The sequence below is a fragment of the Saimiri boliviensis genome, chromosome 7 (assembly GCF_048565385.1).
Source record: "Saimiri boliviensis isolate mSaiBol1 chromosome 7, mSaiBol1.pri, whole genome shotgun sequence".
In the NCBI taxonomy this organism is placed as follows: domain Eukaryota; kingdom Metazoa; phylum Chordata; class Mammalia; order Primates; family Cebidae; genus Saimiri; species Saimiri boliviensis.
This window is the reverse complement of record NC_133455.1, coordinates 26,247,429-26,266,331: the sequence shown is the minus strand read 5'-3', so window position 1 is coordinate 26,266,331 and position 18,903 is coordinate 26,247,429. Positions and strand designations below refer to the sequence as shown.

The 18,903-nt window shown below is 38.7% G+C and overlaps 2 protein-coding genes across 4 annotated transcripts in view; one reads left to right on the top strand and one right to left on the bottom strand.

The window, feature by feature from the left end:
- TMEM263 (transmembrane protein 263) overlaps positions 1-14,045 on the top strand; it is a 25,720-nt gene extending 11,675 nt beyond the window's left edge. Inside the window, exons 3-4 of one of the 2 annotated variants that reach the window (XR_012518343.1) lie at positions 2,716-3,254; positions 13,855-14,045. Coding sequence is in view for 1 of the 2 variants with exons in the window: in XM_039471887.2 (XP_039327821.2) it covers positions 2,716-3,002 (287 nt within the window). In the remaining variant the exon portion in view is untranslated. Of the gene's footprint in view, positions 1-2,715; positions 5,580-13,854 lie in introns of those variants that run through there. The other variant, XM_039471887.2, reaches the window with a different exon arrangement.
- MTERF2 (mitochondrial transcription termination factor 2) lies at positions 8,874-18,903 on the bottom strand. 2 transcript variants are annotated; one of them, XM_010340253.3, is made up of 3 exons: positions 18,718-18,903; positions 16,871-17,017; positions 8,874-10,368 (listed from the first exon to the last, which is right to left on the bottom strand). In XM_010340253.3, the coding sequence occupies exon 3, from the start codon at positions 10,309-10,311 to the stop codon at positions 9,154-9,156; it is 1,158 nt and encodes a 385-aa protein (XP_010338555.1). In that variant the 5' UTR covers positions 10,312-10,368; positions 16,871-17,017; positions 18,718-18,903; the 3' UTR covers positions 8,874-9,153. The 2 variants fall into 2 exon arrangements, with proteins under 2 accessions (XP_010338555.1, XP_010338556.1); XM_010340254.3 differs by having other exon boundaries at positions 16,871-17,007.

The following is an 18,903-nucleotide window of genomic DNA, read 5'->3' as shown; positions in this document are numbered from 1 at the left end:
TACTAAACTTAATCCAAGTAGTGATCTCCTTAGAGAATTGCATGTTGATTACTAGGGCTGGAAGTTGTGACTCTAGGTATTACATATTTTTTTCCTAGTTCTGTTACCTGTTACCTAAAATTTTCTTCCCATATTTCTTATTTTGGTGGGCCAAAATGAAATTGCTAGGAAAATAGCAACAAAGAGTTTACACTTAAGCCAAAAAGAAGTCAAAAGAACTATCCAAGGATGCAGTGAACTAAGATTGTGCCACTGCACTTCAGCCTAGATGACAGTGAGACTCTTTCCAAAAAAAAAAAAGCAGAACTAGCTAATTAGGTTTAGTTTAGTTTGGTGGAGGAATATCCTGGAAAATTACTAACTCAGCTCTTACCGTGCTTTACATTTTTAGGTCTGGAACTGTGGAGTTTTGAAAAGTTAGGGCTCAGTGAGAAAGTTAACAAGGACTTTGTCAGAAAGAAATCAGGAAAGGGATAAATAAAGCCCATCCAGGGGCATGATTGTCAAGAAAGAGAACAAAGCAGAATGTCTTTCTATGCCAACCGCTAAACAAGAGGAATCTGCAAAGCAGATAATTTATATGGTGATAATTATGAGTACACTGTAATTAAAGAGATCAACTGCATTAATATTTATCTGATTTGATTAAGAAAAATTATTTATCTTCATTAAATGATTGTGTACCAAATTTGGCATGCCAAGACCAGTTTTACTAATGAGCTATTTGGCTTGAGGCAGTTATCTGTTGTAGCCTCAAATCAGGAGTTTGCCTTTTTTCCTAGGGCTAGTGACCTTGATTACAAAAGAACTGCCACTTATGTAATCCTTTCCATCATAACTTTATAATGATATATTCAAATGCTCATCTATATCTTGTCTTTTAATTCAGTCATTAAAACATTTGTATTATACTTAAGTAGTTTTAATAAAAATATTTGGTTTTTTAAATTTATAGCTCTTGGCTATATCTGTATCTATGTACTATTTTGCAAAGATATTTTGACTAGTCAGTGAGATTTTCCGACTTGTGATACAATGTAAAATCTCCAAACCATGAAAAGAAAAACTATCTCAAGGTAAATTTGTACCCTCTGGATTGGAATGCTCAGTTTTCAGAAATTTTTGTTTTCTCCATCAAATATTATCAGTGTCCCCATGATACCTTCTCTGAGAACCTCATTCTGCTAGCATCTAGTAGTTTTGGTGCTCTTAGTTGGACTTACGTACCCAACAATTTACCCTTCTTTGTGTGAGAGTGTAATTTTTTAGAAGTAAAGCCTGAATTATATAAGTACCAAATATTTTCCATGAAGTTTAGAAAAATGCCAATGCTTGTGTGTTATTGCTGCCTAAATCATTAGGTTACTGAAGAGAAAAGGCTTGTGTTCATTTGAAGCTGGTGCTAATTTTTATGAAATCTTTCTGCTAGTCATTTTATTCCTGAGTTTGAGGTTACATGCTAATACATGTGGCTTTATTTAAAAAAAAAAAAAAAACGAACTCATGACCTAGATGCAGCTCAGTTTTTCATATTGCTATTACCTTTTATGGGTGATATCTCTAGTTTTGAAAAATTAGATACTTAAAGCACACACTCTCTTTCATTAAGTATGACTGAGGTAGTAATTTTAAGTGTTAACCATAGCTGTAGTTTCTCTGTCCTACTTATGTCTGAATAAAAATGATTTTAGGTAGATGACACAATTTTAAATGATGAATAGTTTTTCATTTTTACATAGTACTAGCTCTTTAAATAGTAAGGGATACATAAAGGAGAGACTCAAATATATTTATTTAATAGGGGTCCTTAAACTTTTTGGTTTCAGGATGTCTTTACAGTCTCAAAAATTGAGGCCCCAAAGAGCTGTGTCTTTGTCAGTATTTACCATATTAGCGATAAAAATTGAGAAATCTGAATATTCATTAAAAGAACCCATATTAACATAATTAAAATATTTTTATGAATAGCAACTCTTTCAAAACAAAAAATTGTGGAAATTGTGAGCAGAGTGATATTGTTTTATACATTTTAGCAAATCTCTTTAATGTTTGGATTAATGGAAAACAGCTACATTCTTGCAGCTGCTTCTGCATTCAGTCTGTTGTATTATATCATATAACATCCTGATTCTGGAAACCTCTGCTATAGACTCATGACAGAAATAAAGTGAAAAGACAAATGATACTTTAATAATATTTGATAATGTTATGAAAATAGTAGAGCCCCTGAAATGGTCTTCGGCATCTCCAGTGGTCCCAGACCATACCTCGGTAACTATTGCTTTTTACAAAGAAGATTGTTTTAGTGATGATTAAATCCTATCAAGGAAATGCAGATCAAATATAGTTATCTTTTTATTTTTTAATATTCCTTTTGGGATAGAAAAATAAAGGTTATTTATTAACAACAAAACCATAAATCAAGGAAACATTTAAAATAGGATTCTATTTAACAAAAGTTGTCTGGTGTCTAAAGCATTTCTTCTCATAGATACTAAGACCTCGCATTGGACTAAGATATTGTAAAAATGAAGATACTGTATAGACCAAGAGCTCTATACCCTGAAGGAAGAGCTCTTCAGTGTCCTTGAATCGGTGTGGTTGGCCTCATCAAATGAACCTCCTGATTGTGAGGAAGTCTTAGGTGACTTAATGATGTGTACTGCTCTTCTACATGCTTACATTTGATCGTTTCATGATGTTTTCTCTCCTTAGGTTCAATGAAAGATCACCCACAGCAACAACCAGGCATGTTGTCCCGTGTGACTGGGGGTATCTTCAGTGTTACAAAGGGAGCTGTCGGTGCCACCATTGGTGGTGTGGCTTGGATTGGTGGAAAGAGTCTAGAAGTGACCAAAACAGCTGTTACAACTGTGCCTTCCATGGGAATAGGGCTGGTGAAAGGGGGTGTATCTGCTGTGGCTGGAGGTGTTACAGCTGTTGGGTCTGCTGTTGTAAACAAAGTACCCTTAACAGGAAAGAAGAAAGACAAATCTGACTAAAATATGGAGATACACTTGCACTCCACAGCACTATAATGCCAGTGGCATTGAATTGCTAAATGATGGACTGCAACCAAGTCAACTGTTTTGGACGTTTATCTTCTAAACTGCTGTGTTGAAAGTATTGATGAGTGGCTTTCATCTAAAAAGAAGAGACCAGTACGAGCACAGTATATGAAGGTTTTTCATACTTAAGTTCCAGCTTTTTATCTGGTAAAATGTTACACTTACTCAGATGTAACTGAAGATATGGTATGTTTGAATATTTACTATAAGTCTTTCAGTTTGACTAAAAATGTGAAAGTTGAATTTAGTAGATGATCTTTACAGTTCCATATGTATAATGTGCCAGGTAACTCATCTGCCCCTTAAGAAGGGAACCTTGAATTACATAAGCCGTACCTTTGATGTGCCTAATAGTTTCAGATGTCTTAGTTTTTTATAACCATAGTTGATTAGGCCAAGATGCAGTCATTTCTTATTTAAGCTGGCAAAAATTAGCAGGAATTAGAGAAGTTTAAAAAGAAAAGATAACATTCAGTATCATAAATACTGAATGTTAACCATCTTTTGTTAGTAGATATGCATTCTATTAATTTAATCATTGATGCCTTACAAAAGAAAACATCTTTTCTGATTCCCTGAACATGTGCAGTTCTTAGAATCATCTATGGATTCTTTTAAAGATTGTTTGTGAAATTAGTTTTCCCTCTTTAGAATCTCAGGAGTAGTGGGGTAAAAGCATTTCCTGCTGTCAGTGGATAAGACAGTGCTTAACTGTCTTGTCAGTAGTTAAAATTAAATTGTACACTTCTCAGCCTGGGTTCATGCTCCATCATTAATAAACCTCACAGTGCCTAAAGAACATTTACTTACTGGCCAGAAGGCATTTTGCAAGAGTTTCATATTAAGGAGAAACAAATAATTTTAAGTTCTTAAAAATTACTTAAAACATCCAAAATATAAAGAGAAGACTTCACACCTATTCTATCTTTAGGATGTCTTAAATTATTAGCAGTACTCCTTTTTAAAAATATGGTAAAAGTAACCACAAATACGTGAGGACTTACTTATAAGTGGAATGAAATGAGCTCCATAGATTAGTTTTGAATATAAAACATGTAAAAGTGCTTCAATGGTTTATATAGGCTTTAAAAACATACTGTCTTACAGTCCTTTAAAGCAGCTGTAGAGTTTGTATCATTTTTGAAGCCAATTTCAGTCAGGGATTTGAAGTGTTTGATTATGGATGATAAATGTGTCATATCTTACTAACATGTCTCATGTCTCATTCATTCTCAATATGATTTAGTTGGAATTTATTTTCTTTTTATTTCATGTTTAATTTCATAAACATTTAACAATTGGCATATATACTTGGCATTCCTATCAATCAAAGATTATAATCCAAGCCTGGGAAAATCTTAAATTTCTTTATACTTAAATCTGGAAATTTGTCTCCATTCTGCCAACTTTTTCTTTTTTTTTTTACATAGTGGAGGGGAGGAAATGGGGATGATACCTTGCAGTAAGTCAAAATAGCATGCCAAAAAATTTGAAACAGACCATTCTAATACCTGAGGCTTAATTGTTTATAAAATACTTAAGAGAATTACATTAATATGGAATCAACAAATGGATAAGAATACAACATAACTTTTAAAAGCTTTCGTAAATAGCAGGGATTGTAAGCAAATCTACAAAGGTTCTTGAACCTTTCTACTATATACAAAACTGAAAAGTCATTAAGGCATTCAACTAATCAGGAATTAAATGGTCATTTATTTCATGCTGCATGACTTAAGGTATTTGTTGGGATTCTGGTCAAATGTCATAATTGGCAAATGGGATTTTAAAAAACCTCCTAAATCAATAGGTGAACACAAAATAATTATCTAAATAATGGTATTAGAGAACTTGTTTCCTGCTATTTGGAAGAAATTACTGCTTCATTGCTAGTTTATATTTCTAACTTCTACAGGTATAGACTCCACTGTGCTTTGTATCTGAATTTCTCAGTGTAGACGTTTTGTTTACTGTATGCTTGCATATTTATTTTCAACTTTGTCTTTAAAATTGCTTTAGGAAAAATGGTTGTAATCAATTTCTGCTACAGAAAAGCCACCTGGTATGTTTTATATCATCAAGATTGTTTTAAATTCTAAACTATAACTTCGTTCAGAGGGGCTTTTGCAATGATAGCAGAAAACTGTAGAGAGGTTCTAGTTGAAATGAACTAACCATTTGATGATATGTACAGCTATATACTTGAGTCTTTTTTAGTTTACTTATAAAGACTAGCAATTTGACCTGTTAAACAGGACTAGTTCAAGTTAAGAAACTAAGGTTGTTGTATATACCTGGAGGCATCTGTTATTCAGCTTATTGTTTGAGTGGGTTTTTGGCACAATGAGGATAAACTTATGTGACCCACTTGAATGGCTGATCTAACAATGTTGACATGAATTCTGTACTTAGTGAAATGTCAGATGAAAATAACTGATGAATAATTTTTTATATTAAAGGGATGGGAAAAGAATACATGGATTTGTTAATAAAGCACTATGATCTGCAAAAGATGGAATGTTTCATAAAGATCTAAAGAAATAAAGGAAACTTTAAAACAGGGTGATCTTAAAATTCATAGTTACATTGTAGTTCAGAAAGTGCCATAGCCAATTTAAATATTTTTTGATAGTAGTGTACAAACATATCTGTGGATATGTATTTTGATGTTAACACAACCATGAAATACAAATATATTTTAAGCAACTCTAATTAAGAGTGTAGATTTCTAGGTTGTACTACAACTTGCCAAATCTCTGCAAGGTGGGGCCGAGGACTGCATTTTAATAACCCTTCCAGGCAATTCTTGTCCACAACAAGGTTTGAAAACTGATGGAGGGATTATAAAGCAGGGAGCATTCCTCTCTGTTCTAAGTAGCTGTAGAACCAACTTAGACATCTCACTGGAAATAAATGACTAAAAGGGGTGGGGAGGACTACAGAGAATTGATTATTTACTGGGCATCTGCTTACATCCCAGGCACTGTCCATACTTCTCATTTAATCAGCATGAGGGCCTTATGAAGGGAGTATCATTATTCCCTTACAAATATGGAATAGGCTAATTTTCAATGTTAGTTGAATTTTCCATATTACTTTTGAATTGGTGTATGTCACAACTTCTCCAGCTTATGTCCAGGAACAGACATGGGGCTAATCAGTACCTAGGCCTTTGTTCTGGTGTTGACATTCAGTGTGGCCTATATACTTGATTTACCAGGCTAACTTGCAGCTCACTGGAGGTCTTTCAGGTGATCATATTTACTTTGGTGACCACATTTTGCTACAGCAATAAATTTAGTGTGATTTTACCCAAATTGAAGGAAATCTAAGTTTGTTAAAGAGCATTTTTTCACAGAGGACACCGAATTTGACTCTAGTGTTTTATGAAAGGGTATCTCCCCCTGCTATGTTACTGATTGTGAATTTTTAAAATTCTGTTTCATAGGAAGATCTGAGTTAGAATGTATGAATGGAAAAAAAGGCAAAGCAAAACAATGCCGGAGATTCAAGAGCCAAAAGCAATGGGATTTGCCCTAAGGGAATATCAAGTCAGTGTACTTCATAATTGACTAAGAATGTGGATTTTTTTTTTCAAAAAAATGTAATCTTTTCATTTGTAGAGTAAGCTACAAATGTATTTCTGAAACTACCTCTGGTTCTCTGTGCCTAGATCTGAGCACTTAAATTTTGCTGCTGTGCTAACTAGTCTCCTTTTAAATTAATGGCCACAAAGTACACATGGCCACTCAACTCTGCCAAGCTTTCTAATATGCCCTTTTATTGTATGTTCACTTTCACACTCCTCAAAATGACTCCCTGCCACCCCCACCCTGAGACAGGGTCTTGCTCTGTCGCCCAGGCTGGAGACATAGCTCATTGTAGCCTTGGGTCTTGTGGGCTCAAGCCATCTTCCCACCTCACCCTCCAAAGAAGCTAGGACTAGAGGTGTGTGCCACCACACCAGGCTGATTTAAAATAATTTTTGTAGAGACAGGATCTATGTTGCCCAGGCTGGTCTCAAACTCCTGGCCTCAAGTGATCCTCCTGCCTTGGCTTCCCAAAGTGTTGGGATTACAGGTGTGAGCTACTGTGCCTGGCCCAGAATCCCTTATAGTGTGAACCAGTTATTTCCTTTTTGCCCAACCCATTCATCACTTCTCTGTATCTCAGTTGACCCCTCAGTGGCATTTATTATTGTTGACCATGTCCTTGTTTCTTCCTATGACTAACTTCTTGATTTGAGTAGTCTTTTCCAGGCTTGGCCAACCACCCTATTCCAAATCTGCACTTCCCGCTGCCCCCGCCGCATCCCCTAGACAGTCTAATCTAAAGCCATCACTTTAAATATCATAGCTATGCAGATGATCCCCAAATATGTATTTCAGTTCTGACTGTAACTAAACTCCAGACTTAGCCATTTGCCTGTTTGTCATCCCTGCTAGGATGTCTGTCTAGTAAGCATCTCAAAATTGACCTCTAACTACCAAGGCAACCATAGCACAGATAATGTCTTCCCAACTGAGACACTTGAGAGCGAAAGAGCAAGAGCACCACTGAAACTTTATGTCAGGACAAGAAGCATATACTAAAAACTCTCCAAGGGTTTCCTATCACACTTCGAATGAGATTCTGCTCCTTAGAAGGACCCGTGCTGCCTATCTCCTCTTGTGCCACTCTCCCATTCACTCAGCCCTGCTCCAACTGTACTGGCTGCTATTCTTCTTGAATAAACATTCCTACACAACTTACCCTGAGTCTCCTCATCCGTAGAAGTGAACGATGGTACTTACAGAATCGTAAGCGACTTACCCTGAGTCTCCTCATCCGTAGAAGTGAACAGTGGTACTTTTAGAATCGTAAAGCACTTATACACAGAGCTCCCTCTCACTGTCCTAAGGGAGTGGACAGATTTGGATAGTAAGGGCTACTTGCATTTACTGAAGGAGTGAAGAGTGAGGATACTGCCTGCATTTTTCGTAATTTTTCCATTATACTTAAGCCATGTACAAATAGTGCACAGATGTTCAGTGTCAGAGTCAATTGTTCGGCTGTGCATTTGTTACAAAGTTCAGACTTCACAGCTGAAAGGGAGCCAAAGGTTCAGAAATGGAAACTTGAAACACTACTCCTAAAATTAGTACTAACCATCACCCACTTTCCCTTATAGGCAGACCTGGATTTTCAGGAAGTTTTCTAAAAAGCTCCATTTATTTCAAGTGTACATAAATTAGATAATTTTGAATTAGAAAATTTTATAGAGAGGTTTTCATAAATGTCCCCGAATTTGTTGTTAGTACTCATTCCTTTTGGTATGTCAGGTAGGGGTGACTTCTCTTAAGCCAATTCATAAGTAATCCTTCCAATTTACAAGGTTCGAACAGAAGTCGGAGCCTAGTAGGACTCTGCCACTTGGCAGCTGAGTGGCCTAAGCTTCAGTTTCCTCAGGTGTCAAATGAGGAAAGTAATGAATGCACAGGGTGCTTTATGAGTTATAATAATGGTCAATTTTAAGCAAACTGACCACACAAGTAGGCTCTAATTATTATTATTTTTTTAGATAAGTAATGCTTGGTTCTCAAAGACAGTCATTTATTCCAAGCACAAGATGAAATTAGTTTTCTCCAAAAAAAAAAAAAAGGTATAGAAGTTTGCTAATATTTTATGTAACACTAAGCTAGAGTGATGTTTCATGGCTGGTAGTGAGGAAGACTGGATTTGCATCCCAAGATGAAATGTGCTGTATGAATAAAAATGTATCCATACCTTGAATTAAGGAAGCTCTTGTCTGTTTCTTAGAAATGATTCACTTATAAAGTATCGAACTGATACGGCATTTAATGGTACATGAGTTTTTGAAATAATGGTTTAAGGTAAAAGTTACCAACTTTAGTTATTAAAATGAATACAGTTTACATTTTATAATATGGCAAATGAGTCAGAATTTATCTATTTAGAGATAACTTAAACATAATTCAGAAGCTAAGCAGGTTCCTAAAATTACAGGTGCCTACAAACTGCCCGAATTTTTGTCTTTGCTAGTTTCACCCTGCACTGCTATAAAGAAGCAACATCAGTCAGTGTGTCATTCTTCAACATTTAACGGTGCCACAGGGTTAAATAAAGGTCTTACTTTTTTGGCCTGAATTTTGCCAAAATTAGCTTCAAACTCTTTTTTTGATCCATTTAGATTTGCCAGATGTCCATCCTTTATTCTGTAGCCTAAGGAATTGAGTTTCCTTATCCTGTACTGTACTATTTGTGGTGTTAATTCAAGAACCATTGGCGTCTCTTTTATCTGAGCTATGGAAATTCCTTCTTTCAATAATCCTTGCATTCTCTCTTCTAAAACTGGAACGGAATAATATAAAAGGGCAGGGCATTTCAAAACTAATTCCTTCAGGTCATGATGTGTGCATTTAAAAGCATTTTTAGAGAAGGAAATGCTATTCTGTATACTTCTTGGGCAAAGTTGAAAAAGAAATCCTTTGAGTTTGGACAGAAGCTGGAGAATTTCAAAGTTTGTGAAACCCTGCTCCTGGAGAAATTCTAGTGTTTCCTTTATAGCTGCGGGAGAATTTAACAAAATAAATGTGTTTTGGCTTAACAGTTTTAGTAGCCAAACTTTCATGTTGGCCTCAGAACCACCTACAGCTAGATAGCTCTCCTGGAGAATTCTTATCATTTGCTTATTCTTCTCAACAGGATTATGAAAAATATTAGATGCAGTTGTCAAAAGTCTGCTAATGACCACATTTTTTAGTCCCAACTCTTGAAAGAACAGAACATTCAGCTTCTGGTTCTCTTGGTCTTTAACAGTAAAGAAAGATTCTGGAAACTGCTCTATTAACTTGATTAACTCTTCCTCATTTTTGCAGACCAACTGCCAGAGTTTTCTCTGGGTGTTAACAGCAGTTGGACTACAAACAATTGCTTCTGGACAGCGTTCCAAAATACTGGCTACAGCAGTCTCATCGGCACCTAGTTTTTGCAGAATATTCACAATTTCTTCAACATAGGTTTCATCCTCTAAAAGTACCCATCCTTTTAATCTACGAATTTTCCTAATGTCAACTGAAAATTTATAGAGCATTTCCACTGTTTTTGTATTTTCTTTGCTTGACAGTCTATCAGTTGTGTAGGCGAAGCATGCTACAAAAGGTCTATATTTTGGAGTTGATGGCATCTTTCTGAGAGAACACAGCCTACAGGGCTGGGATCTCATCAGCAGCTTCCACAACATGGCTGCAATCCTCTAGCTAGTTTCCACCGTCCTGGGACTCGAATGGACTCATTCTATCTGTAAAAAAGAAAATAAAGGTTTTTAGTATAAGGGTGTTGACTTTCAGAACACACATACTTACAAATTTGAGCTGTTAAAGTATGGAAACTACTCATGTAATATTTTAAAAAATCTTCCTAAATAATTAATTGAAGTAATTGTAATACACTTCTCTGTACTTCAACATCTTATACTTTGTAAATACATTGTGGAGTTACTTCCATTTTACAGATGAGCAGCAAGACCAGAGTTCAAAGGTTCACAGACCTCAAATGTTATTTTCATACCAATTCCCTTTCCCACAACTTATTTTAAGAAGCATCTGTTATGCACACATACACACAAACATGTTTTTTTGAAACATTTTATATTAAGTTGATGTTTAGCTGAAGCAGATAAAGGGGGCGAGGGAAAGAGTCATCTCTAATTTTATATTTCAGAGTAAATATTTTGCTGAATAACTATCACCCAAAATGGGCCAATTATTTTATTTTAAATGAGTTAATAAATGGAGTGTGTGTGTGTGTATGTGTGTGTGTGTGTGTGTGTGTGTGTGTTTAATGTGAACGAAACTCTTTTATAAATCCAGAATTAAAATAATTTGTAATTCCAGCACCACTTTGGGATACTGAGGCAGGCAGATCATCTGAGGTTGGGAGTTCTAGACTTGTTAACATGGTGAAACCCTGTCTCCACTAAAAATAGAAAAATTAGCTGGGTGTGGTGGTGGTTACCTGTAATCCCTAGCCACGTAAAATGAAAAAAATGCCACAGGACTGTTCCCGTGGTGCCATGGGAAATCAGGTCAGCTGTGGAATGGTGACTGTAGTTTTAGAACAGTATAATCAGCTATCTACTTGACATCTTTAGGTATCTTAAGATGGCTATATGGTGTCTGACACATTAATAGTCTTTGCCTCTGGAGGGGCAGCAAAACACCTCCATCCTCTTAGGGTCATGACTGGACCTGAGAATTAAACAGACATAAGATACATTAACAGAAGAAAAACATAAAATTTATTTAATGCAAGTTTACGTGGCATAGGAGCCCTAGTAAGGAATTGAAGACCCAAAAAAGCAGTTAGAGTCAGTTATTTATGTACTGAGTTGCACGAAAAGTAGGAAGCTCTGAAAAAGCAACTGAAACACGGGGAGATTTAAAAGAAAATTTATTTTAACAAGGACCGTGCAGAATTCTTTTGGTATCAATTTCTCATCCTTCAGGTTAAGGATGTTACTCCTTTTGGTATAGGGAGGGTATCTTTCACATGGGAACAGAAAGAAAAGTCAGATCTTACACCTGCTGTTTTTCAGGTGCCTTTAATTCAAAATGGTCCATATATCAGGGTGGTATCATGAACTCCACCACTATTTCTTTTGTCTCTGGTAATGAAAAATACATCTGGTTGATTTTACTACCTGAGAGTGTTCTAGGTGTCTCACCCTTGCCACAGACGTGTGTAGTACAGGTCAATTTAGCCTGTTGGCAGCCTTTCCTCATTCTTTATATGTCTGAAAGTAAAGCAGAAAGCAGCCATTTCCAATCCCTGACTCTAATTTAAACGCCCTTGCCATATATGCTCGGGACTCTTCACTTTCAGCCCTGTCCTAACTCATCCAAATACATGATTACTCTATTAGGAAAATTAAGTACTCTCCATTTTTGGTTCCCTATTTTGGTTTAGCTCATTGTGAGCACCTATGGAGGCTAAAATAATTGTATACATAGCTTGTTTTAGTGGTTCAACCAGAAATTTCTTCAGATAATTCCTAATACTGTAAGCCAAGATTGAAATAATATTTAAAGCATTTCTAAGAAGACCATCAACTTTATCAGGAAGGAGGAGGCACAGCACGATGAAGCAGCACAGGGAGACGGGCTGGGGTCCCACGCCCCACTCCTGGTTGTGCGACCCCACAGGCTCAGGCTTGCACACCTCTCCCACATGTCAGGAAGGAGCGTGGGGTGCTGCCAACCACCCACACCCAATCCTGCCTCTAGTTTAGGAGGCAGCAGATAAGACAGCAGTGATTACAAGAGTACCTCACACTAACTATTCAATGAGTATTACTAGCAGCGATCTGTGAAATAGAACATAATCTATGCCTTATAGGAAAACTCTGTAAAGGGTAAAATGCATATCAATTACTTTGGACACTGCCTGGTACATAGTAAAATTTCTGGAGCTAAAAGTCTTGTATGATTTTAAATTGTATTTTAGACAGAAATAGATTTACAAAGAGTAACTGAAAACTAAAAAATGTATTTTTTTTTTTTTTCTTGAGACAGGGTCTCACTCTGTCACCCAGGCTGGAGTACAGTGGTATCATCTTGGCTCACTGCAACCTCTGCTTTCGGGCTCAAATGATTCTCCAACCTCAGCTTCTGGAGTAGCTGGGACTACAGCCATGAGCCACCATGCCTGGCTAATTTTAATATTTTTTGTAGAGATGGTCTTGCTATGTTGCCCAGGCTGGTCTGGAACTCCTGAGCTCAGGTGGTCCACCCGCCTTGGCCTCCCATGATGTTGGGATTACAGGTGTGAGCCAGCACACCTGGCCTAAAAAATGTATTTTAAATGCTCTGTTTCCCAAAGTAACTGCTTATAAAAGCAATGTGCATTCATCACAGAATAGTTGCCAACTTCTGAAAAGTATAAGGAAATGGAAAAAGTCACAATCCTACCACCTGAAGACAACTGTTTTGGCATATATGATGATATGTGACCTGAACACATCACCGTTTACCCTGGAGTAAGTGGGAAAGGCAGACTGCCTGCTGTTCCCTTAGCCCCACTGTGCAGGAGACTCCGTTAGTGGGTACACCTTGCCATGCTCAATGTTGTTCTAATGTTTAATGATCTGTCATTCTGTATAATGTAACCCCCCAACCAAGCCAACTGCTTCATCTAGTGCTTAGCCAGAGAAGAGGATCTGTTTCAACCTCAAGGAAGTGGCTGTGCTGGACTTGCTGAAAGACAGTGTATTATTGGTCTCCAGTGTGGTACCTTCCCTACACATGAGACTTAGGTTCTGAATTCAGCCTATAAAGTAAAAATTATAAAGACTCAAAATTTTTGTTGAAAATCTCTTAAGCAGACACCACACAGATGAAGTAGTTGGCTATGAATTATGATGTGTTCAGGTGAGTCGTCTTTACCAGTTAAAGTTATCTGTCTTGCTTCATCTCTGATGAGCAAATACAGCTGACTATGAAAGTGAAAAGTATAAATGTTGTGACTCCTATGTAATGAGCACATAATATATATATATATATATATATATATATATATATGTAATTTACCTTTCTGCTTCTATTTTATTCACAGTAAGTATCTAACCGTGGTATTAAAAATGCTCTGTAAACATTTAAAATGAGTGCTTGGTATATGGGATGAATATATTGTTATTTTGTAATTCATTCCTTATACTGAGCATTTAAGCTATTTGTAATTTTTGCTATACGCTGAATAGATATCCACATTTCATATGCTTTTCCTTTAGGATGAATTCCTAGAAGTAGATTTCCTGACTGAAGAGATGTGTGAACACTTGGAAAGCGAAGTTGCTAAATTTCCTGTCAAGAAAAACTATCTCCGTTGACATTCTCACAGGCAGTATGAGTGATTCTCTCATCAGTTTTTGATATGTGAAAAATGATACGACACTAATTTCTTTTTATTATTGATGAAGGTGATGTTTCACAATAAACTATTTTGGTCACCTTTATTTCCTTTTGTGAATCAACTATTCCTGCCTTTTAAAACTGCAATCATGGCTGGGCGTGGTGGTGCACACCTGTAATCTCAGCACTTTGGGAGGCCAAGGTGGGCGGATCATGAGGTCAGGAGATGGAGACCTTCCTGGCTAATAAGGTGAAATTCCGTCTCTACTAAAAATACAAAAAATTAGCTGGCCGTGATGGCATGTGCCTGTAGTCCCAGCTAGTTGGGAGGCTGGGGCAGGAGAATCGCTTGAACCCAGGAGGCAGAGGTTGCAGTAAGCCGAGATCATGCCACTGCACTCCAGCCTGGGTGACAGAGTATAAGACTCCGTCTCAAAAAAAAAAAAAAAATAGAAAAACTGCAATCGTTCTGCTTTTTAAAAATTGACTTGTGCAGCCGGGGACAGTCGATCATGCTTGTAATCCCACCACTTTGTGCAGATTACAAGGTCAGGAGTTCAAGATCAGCCTTCCAATATGATGAAATCCCATTTCTACTAAAAAATATACAAAAATTAGCCAGGTGTGGTAGCATGCACCTGTAGTCCCAGCTACTCGGGAGGCTGAGGCAGGAGAATCGCTTGAACCTGGGAGGCAGAGGTTGCAGTGAGCCAAGATCATGCCACTGTACTCCAGCCTGGGCGACAGAGTGAGACTCCATCTCAAAAAGCAAAAAAAATTATTTGCTATAATCTCATTTTTGGAAATATTTTCTTGAGCTCATTTTCAGTTGCTGATGGTATAATTAATTTAGCATACCAAAGTAGCCACTTTTTTATTGTGGTATAAATAACAAAAAATTTACCATTTAAACTATTTTCAAGTGTACCATTCAGTGGCTTAAAGTACATTCACAATGTTGTACCACTATTACCACTGTCTGAAACACATCAACTGTCTCTACACCCATTAAACAGTAACTCTCCATTCCCTCTTCCCTGTAGACACCAGTTACCTCTATTTTACTTTTTGTCTCTATGAATTTGCCTATTCTAGGTACTTCTTATGTGTGGGGTCATATAATATTTGTCTTTTTGTGTCTGGCTTATTTCACTTAGCATAATCTTATCAAAGCTCATCCATATTACAGCATCTGTTAGAACAAACCAGTTAATTTCACATGGTCAAAGGAAGGTCAGGGAAGTTTTCCTTTATGAGTCTTACTGCTTTTAAGTACCAGATAGTAAAAATTCATCCATATTTCCTTCCATATTTTGTTTGAATTTTAAAACTTAGCTCCTTAAGTTCATTTGAAATTTCTGGGTGTGAGCGGAAAATCTAAACATATTTTATCAATAGTTTACTTCTCTCTAAGTACCATTTTCTGAACAATCCTTTCTTTCCCCATGGCTTATGATGCCTCCTTTATCATATGTTAAATGTTGCTTTTGTCTCTAGTTAGCCTCCATCCTCATCCCCTTACTTTGCAATTCCCCGAAGGGGCCAAGAGGCTCATTTCTGGTCTTTGCTGCGTACTACTCCCCCTGCCAGACCATCCTCTGGTTGACTCACTCTTCCACACTTCCCAACAACTACCTGAAATCTCAACTCAGATGTCTGGCCTCCCGCCTACCTCCATACTCACCCTCACTCAAAACCAGTGCCCTTGCCTCCAATCTGTACAAAGAAAGGAGAGCAGCTTCTCTCAGCAGACATAAAGCTATCACTAGCACCACTTCCCTACAGTTACACCTTTCATTATCCAGGGTCCTCCCTGCTCCTGTGCTGAGCCCAGCCTCTCTGGCCTGAGAACTCTCGAGCCTTTCTTTCCAAGTGTTCGCTCCTTCGGCTGTATCCTCCTCTGATGCTCCAGCCATCACTCCACTGCTCTTCCTCTCCTTGCCCAAACCCTTTCTCTCTCTTCCCCTCAGCTAACTGCTGCAGATCCCCCTTTCTCTCCATTTCCTCTTCTACTTATATAGCTTGCAATAAAGATAACTTCCATGTGGTTACGGCCAATGAGCAGTTTTCATTCTTATCTTTTTTTTTTTGAAACAGGGTTTCACTTTGTTGTCCAGGCAGTGCAGTGGCACGGTCATAGCTCACAACAGCCTCAACCTCCCTGGGCTCAGGTGATCCTCCCTCTCAGCCTCCCAAGTAGCCAGGACTACAGGTACCTGCCACTATGTCTAGCTTTTTTTTTTTTTTTTTTTTTTTTTTTGTATTTTTTGTAGAGATGGGGTTTCACCATGTTTCCAGGCTGCTCTTGAACTCCTGAGCTCAAGCAATCTGCCCGCCTTGGCATCCCAAAGTGTTGAGATTACAGGTGTAATATGGTTTGGCTGTGTCCACATCCAAACCTTGAATTATAGCTCCCGTAATTCCATTGTGTTGTGGGAGAAACCCACTGGGAGATAACTGAATCATGGGGGTGGCTTCCCCCATACTGTTCTCATGGTACTAAGTCTCATGAAATCTTATGGTTTTATAAGAGGAAACCCCTTTCTCCTGGCTCTCACTTCTTTTCTTGTCTGCTGCCATGTGAGATGTACCCTTCACCTTCTGCCATGATTGTGAGGCCTCCCCAACCATGTGGCACTGTATGTCCATTAAACCTCTTTATTTTGGAAATTGCCCAGTCTCAGGTATGTCTTTATCAGCAGCAAAAAAAAGGACTAATACAAGGTATGAACCACCACACCCAGCCTTCCTTATCTCTTTTGACCTCTGCAGCTTTTAGCAGAGTTGACCACTCATTTGATTCTCTCATTTGACTTCTTAGACACTCCACTTTTTCGGTTCTTTTCCCTTTCTATACTTCTGGCCACCTTCTATCTGTTTTCACTGCAGACTCACCTTCAAGTCTTGGTTCTAGCCCTCTCTTCTTCTTACTTTACAGTCTCTCCCCACAGATCTTGTCCTCATCCAGATATTCTGTTAATCCACTTGGGATTCTTTCCAACTTCTTGTCAAAATGTGATCTTGTCAGCCGCCTGCAATAAACTTTCCAATGGCATTTTAGGAAAAAGACAAAATAAAACATAGAACTGCCTTACCATGGCCTACAAGGCCTCTTTGGGTTCTGCCACCTCCCTCATTCCCATTTCCCTCTCCTGCACCAGCTGAATTTGCTTCCTGTCAGTCCCTGGCACTCTACTGGTTTCAACTATGTGGTCTTTGATGACTGTGGGCCAGACTCCAAAAGCCCAAAATGCTCCAACTCTTAGACCTAAGTGTCACTTTCTCAAGGAAACTTTTCTAACCTTCATGAATACGTGAAGCCTCTTGTCCTCAGTATAGGCTTTCATGGCACCATGGACTTCTACACTTGTGCACAAGTGGGACAACAGCTGCAGCTGTTTATGTGTTGTTTCTGTCTCAACACTCCATATGGTCAGAGACTGTTCACTACAGTGTTCCAATGAACTGCTTCCCTACCCTTCACCCAGCTGCCTTCACTTCCTCTAGGAGGCATTCCTGGGCAGGTGGCCTCCTGTGTGCTCTTCCACAGCACCGTGCTCCGGACCCTACTGCAGCACTTATCATGCTCTTATAAGTTCTTCATTCATCCAACCAATAGGAATTTTGTTTGAAGTTCAAGCTGTGTGTCAGGCATACTAGGCACAGGTCTTCGGCTAAAACACTTCTTCATACCTCTGTTTGGATCACAGACCAACTGAGAATCTGAGAGTCACAGACTCTCTTTCCAGAAGAAAAGACCAACACTTAACAATTCACAAATGATTTTAGCAGGATTCAAGGACACCCTGCAGCCCAGCCATGAACAACTTGCACTAGATTTATAACCATTGGGAGGGCGGGAACTGCACAGTGTTCTGCTTTATTCCCTGCACCTGGCAAATAACTCGTTCCACAAAGGGGCAAAATCAGAATTTGCCGGATGAAACTGAGTGAACAAGAGGATGTGGTAACTTAATGCAGTGGGTAAAACTGGGTTACCGGAGCCAGACTGCCTGCTCCCTGGACAATACTTGAGGAAGTTACTTCACCTCTCTGAGCCTCAGTTTGGCATCAGGAAAATGTTGACACTATCTCCTTGGTGACTACAAAGATCAATACCACAAATCACTTAGAATATGCAGAAAACTCTTAACATACACTAAATCATTAAATGATCACAACAACCCATTTTAAAGATGAGGAAACACGCAGGTAAAGGAACTTGCCCAAGGTTGCTTAGCTAAAAGATGGGAGAATTTGGATTCAAACCAAATTCTTAGCTTGGCTCCAGAGTCCTGCTCTTAGCCCTGTGCCCCACATACAGTAATGCTTTTGGTAAATGTTTGTTAAATCACAATGTGGGCTGTTCTCGGATGCTTGTTTCTTAAGCATTTTTGAGGAGTGAAATTCACTTCTGTAATACACACAGTTAGGGTTAGTATGGTCTTCGCTACAACACCACTGGTTTCAATAAAGTTGTGATTTTGTAACACGTATGTCCCGCTGCCAATCTCAAACTGGCCAATGTTTACAAGCAAGGAAAAACGAGGGTCCACGGAAGGTCTCCGGGACTGATCGAAAGGCCGCACATGCACAGTGCGGCCTCCGCTTTCCCAGAGAAACCCAGCAGGCTGAGCTGAGCGTCTGGCGAGGCGTGGGATTTTGCTGAGGGCGGCTCCGACCCCCGCCTCGGCGTCGCTGGTGAGGAACACGCCCAGAAACAGAGGAAGGGGAGGACTCACCCGTCGGCGTTAGCTCCAAGCGAGGCACAGGGAGTCCCGAGGGCCAGGCCCCGTCCTTCCTTCTCTCTCCGGCCAGCCTCCCTGTGGTCCCACGTCTTCCTGAGGCCTGGAACCTGGGTCCCGGTCCTGGGTCCCAAGAGGCTCCAGACGGCCCTCGACAGCCCCCAACAGCCCCAACCAAGCCAC

Bases quoted from the DNA above. Each gene is read 5' to 3' on its own strand.
- MTERF2 (XM_010340253.3), bottom strand. From the start codon at position 10,311: ATGTTGTGGAAGCTGCTGATGAGATCCCAGCCCTGTAGGCTGTGTTCT.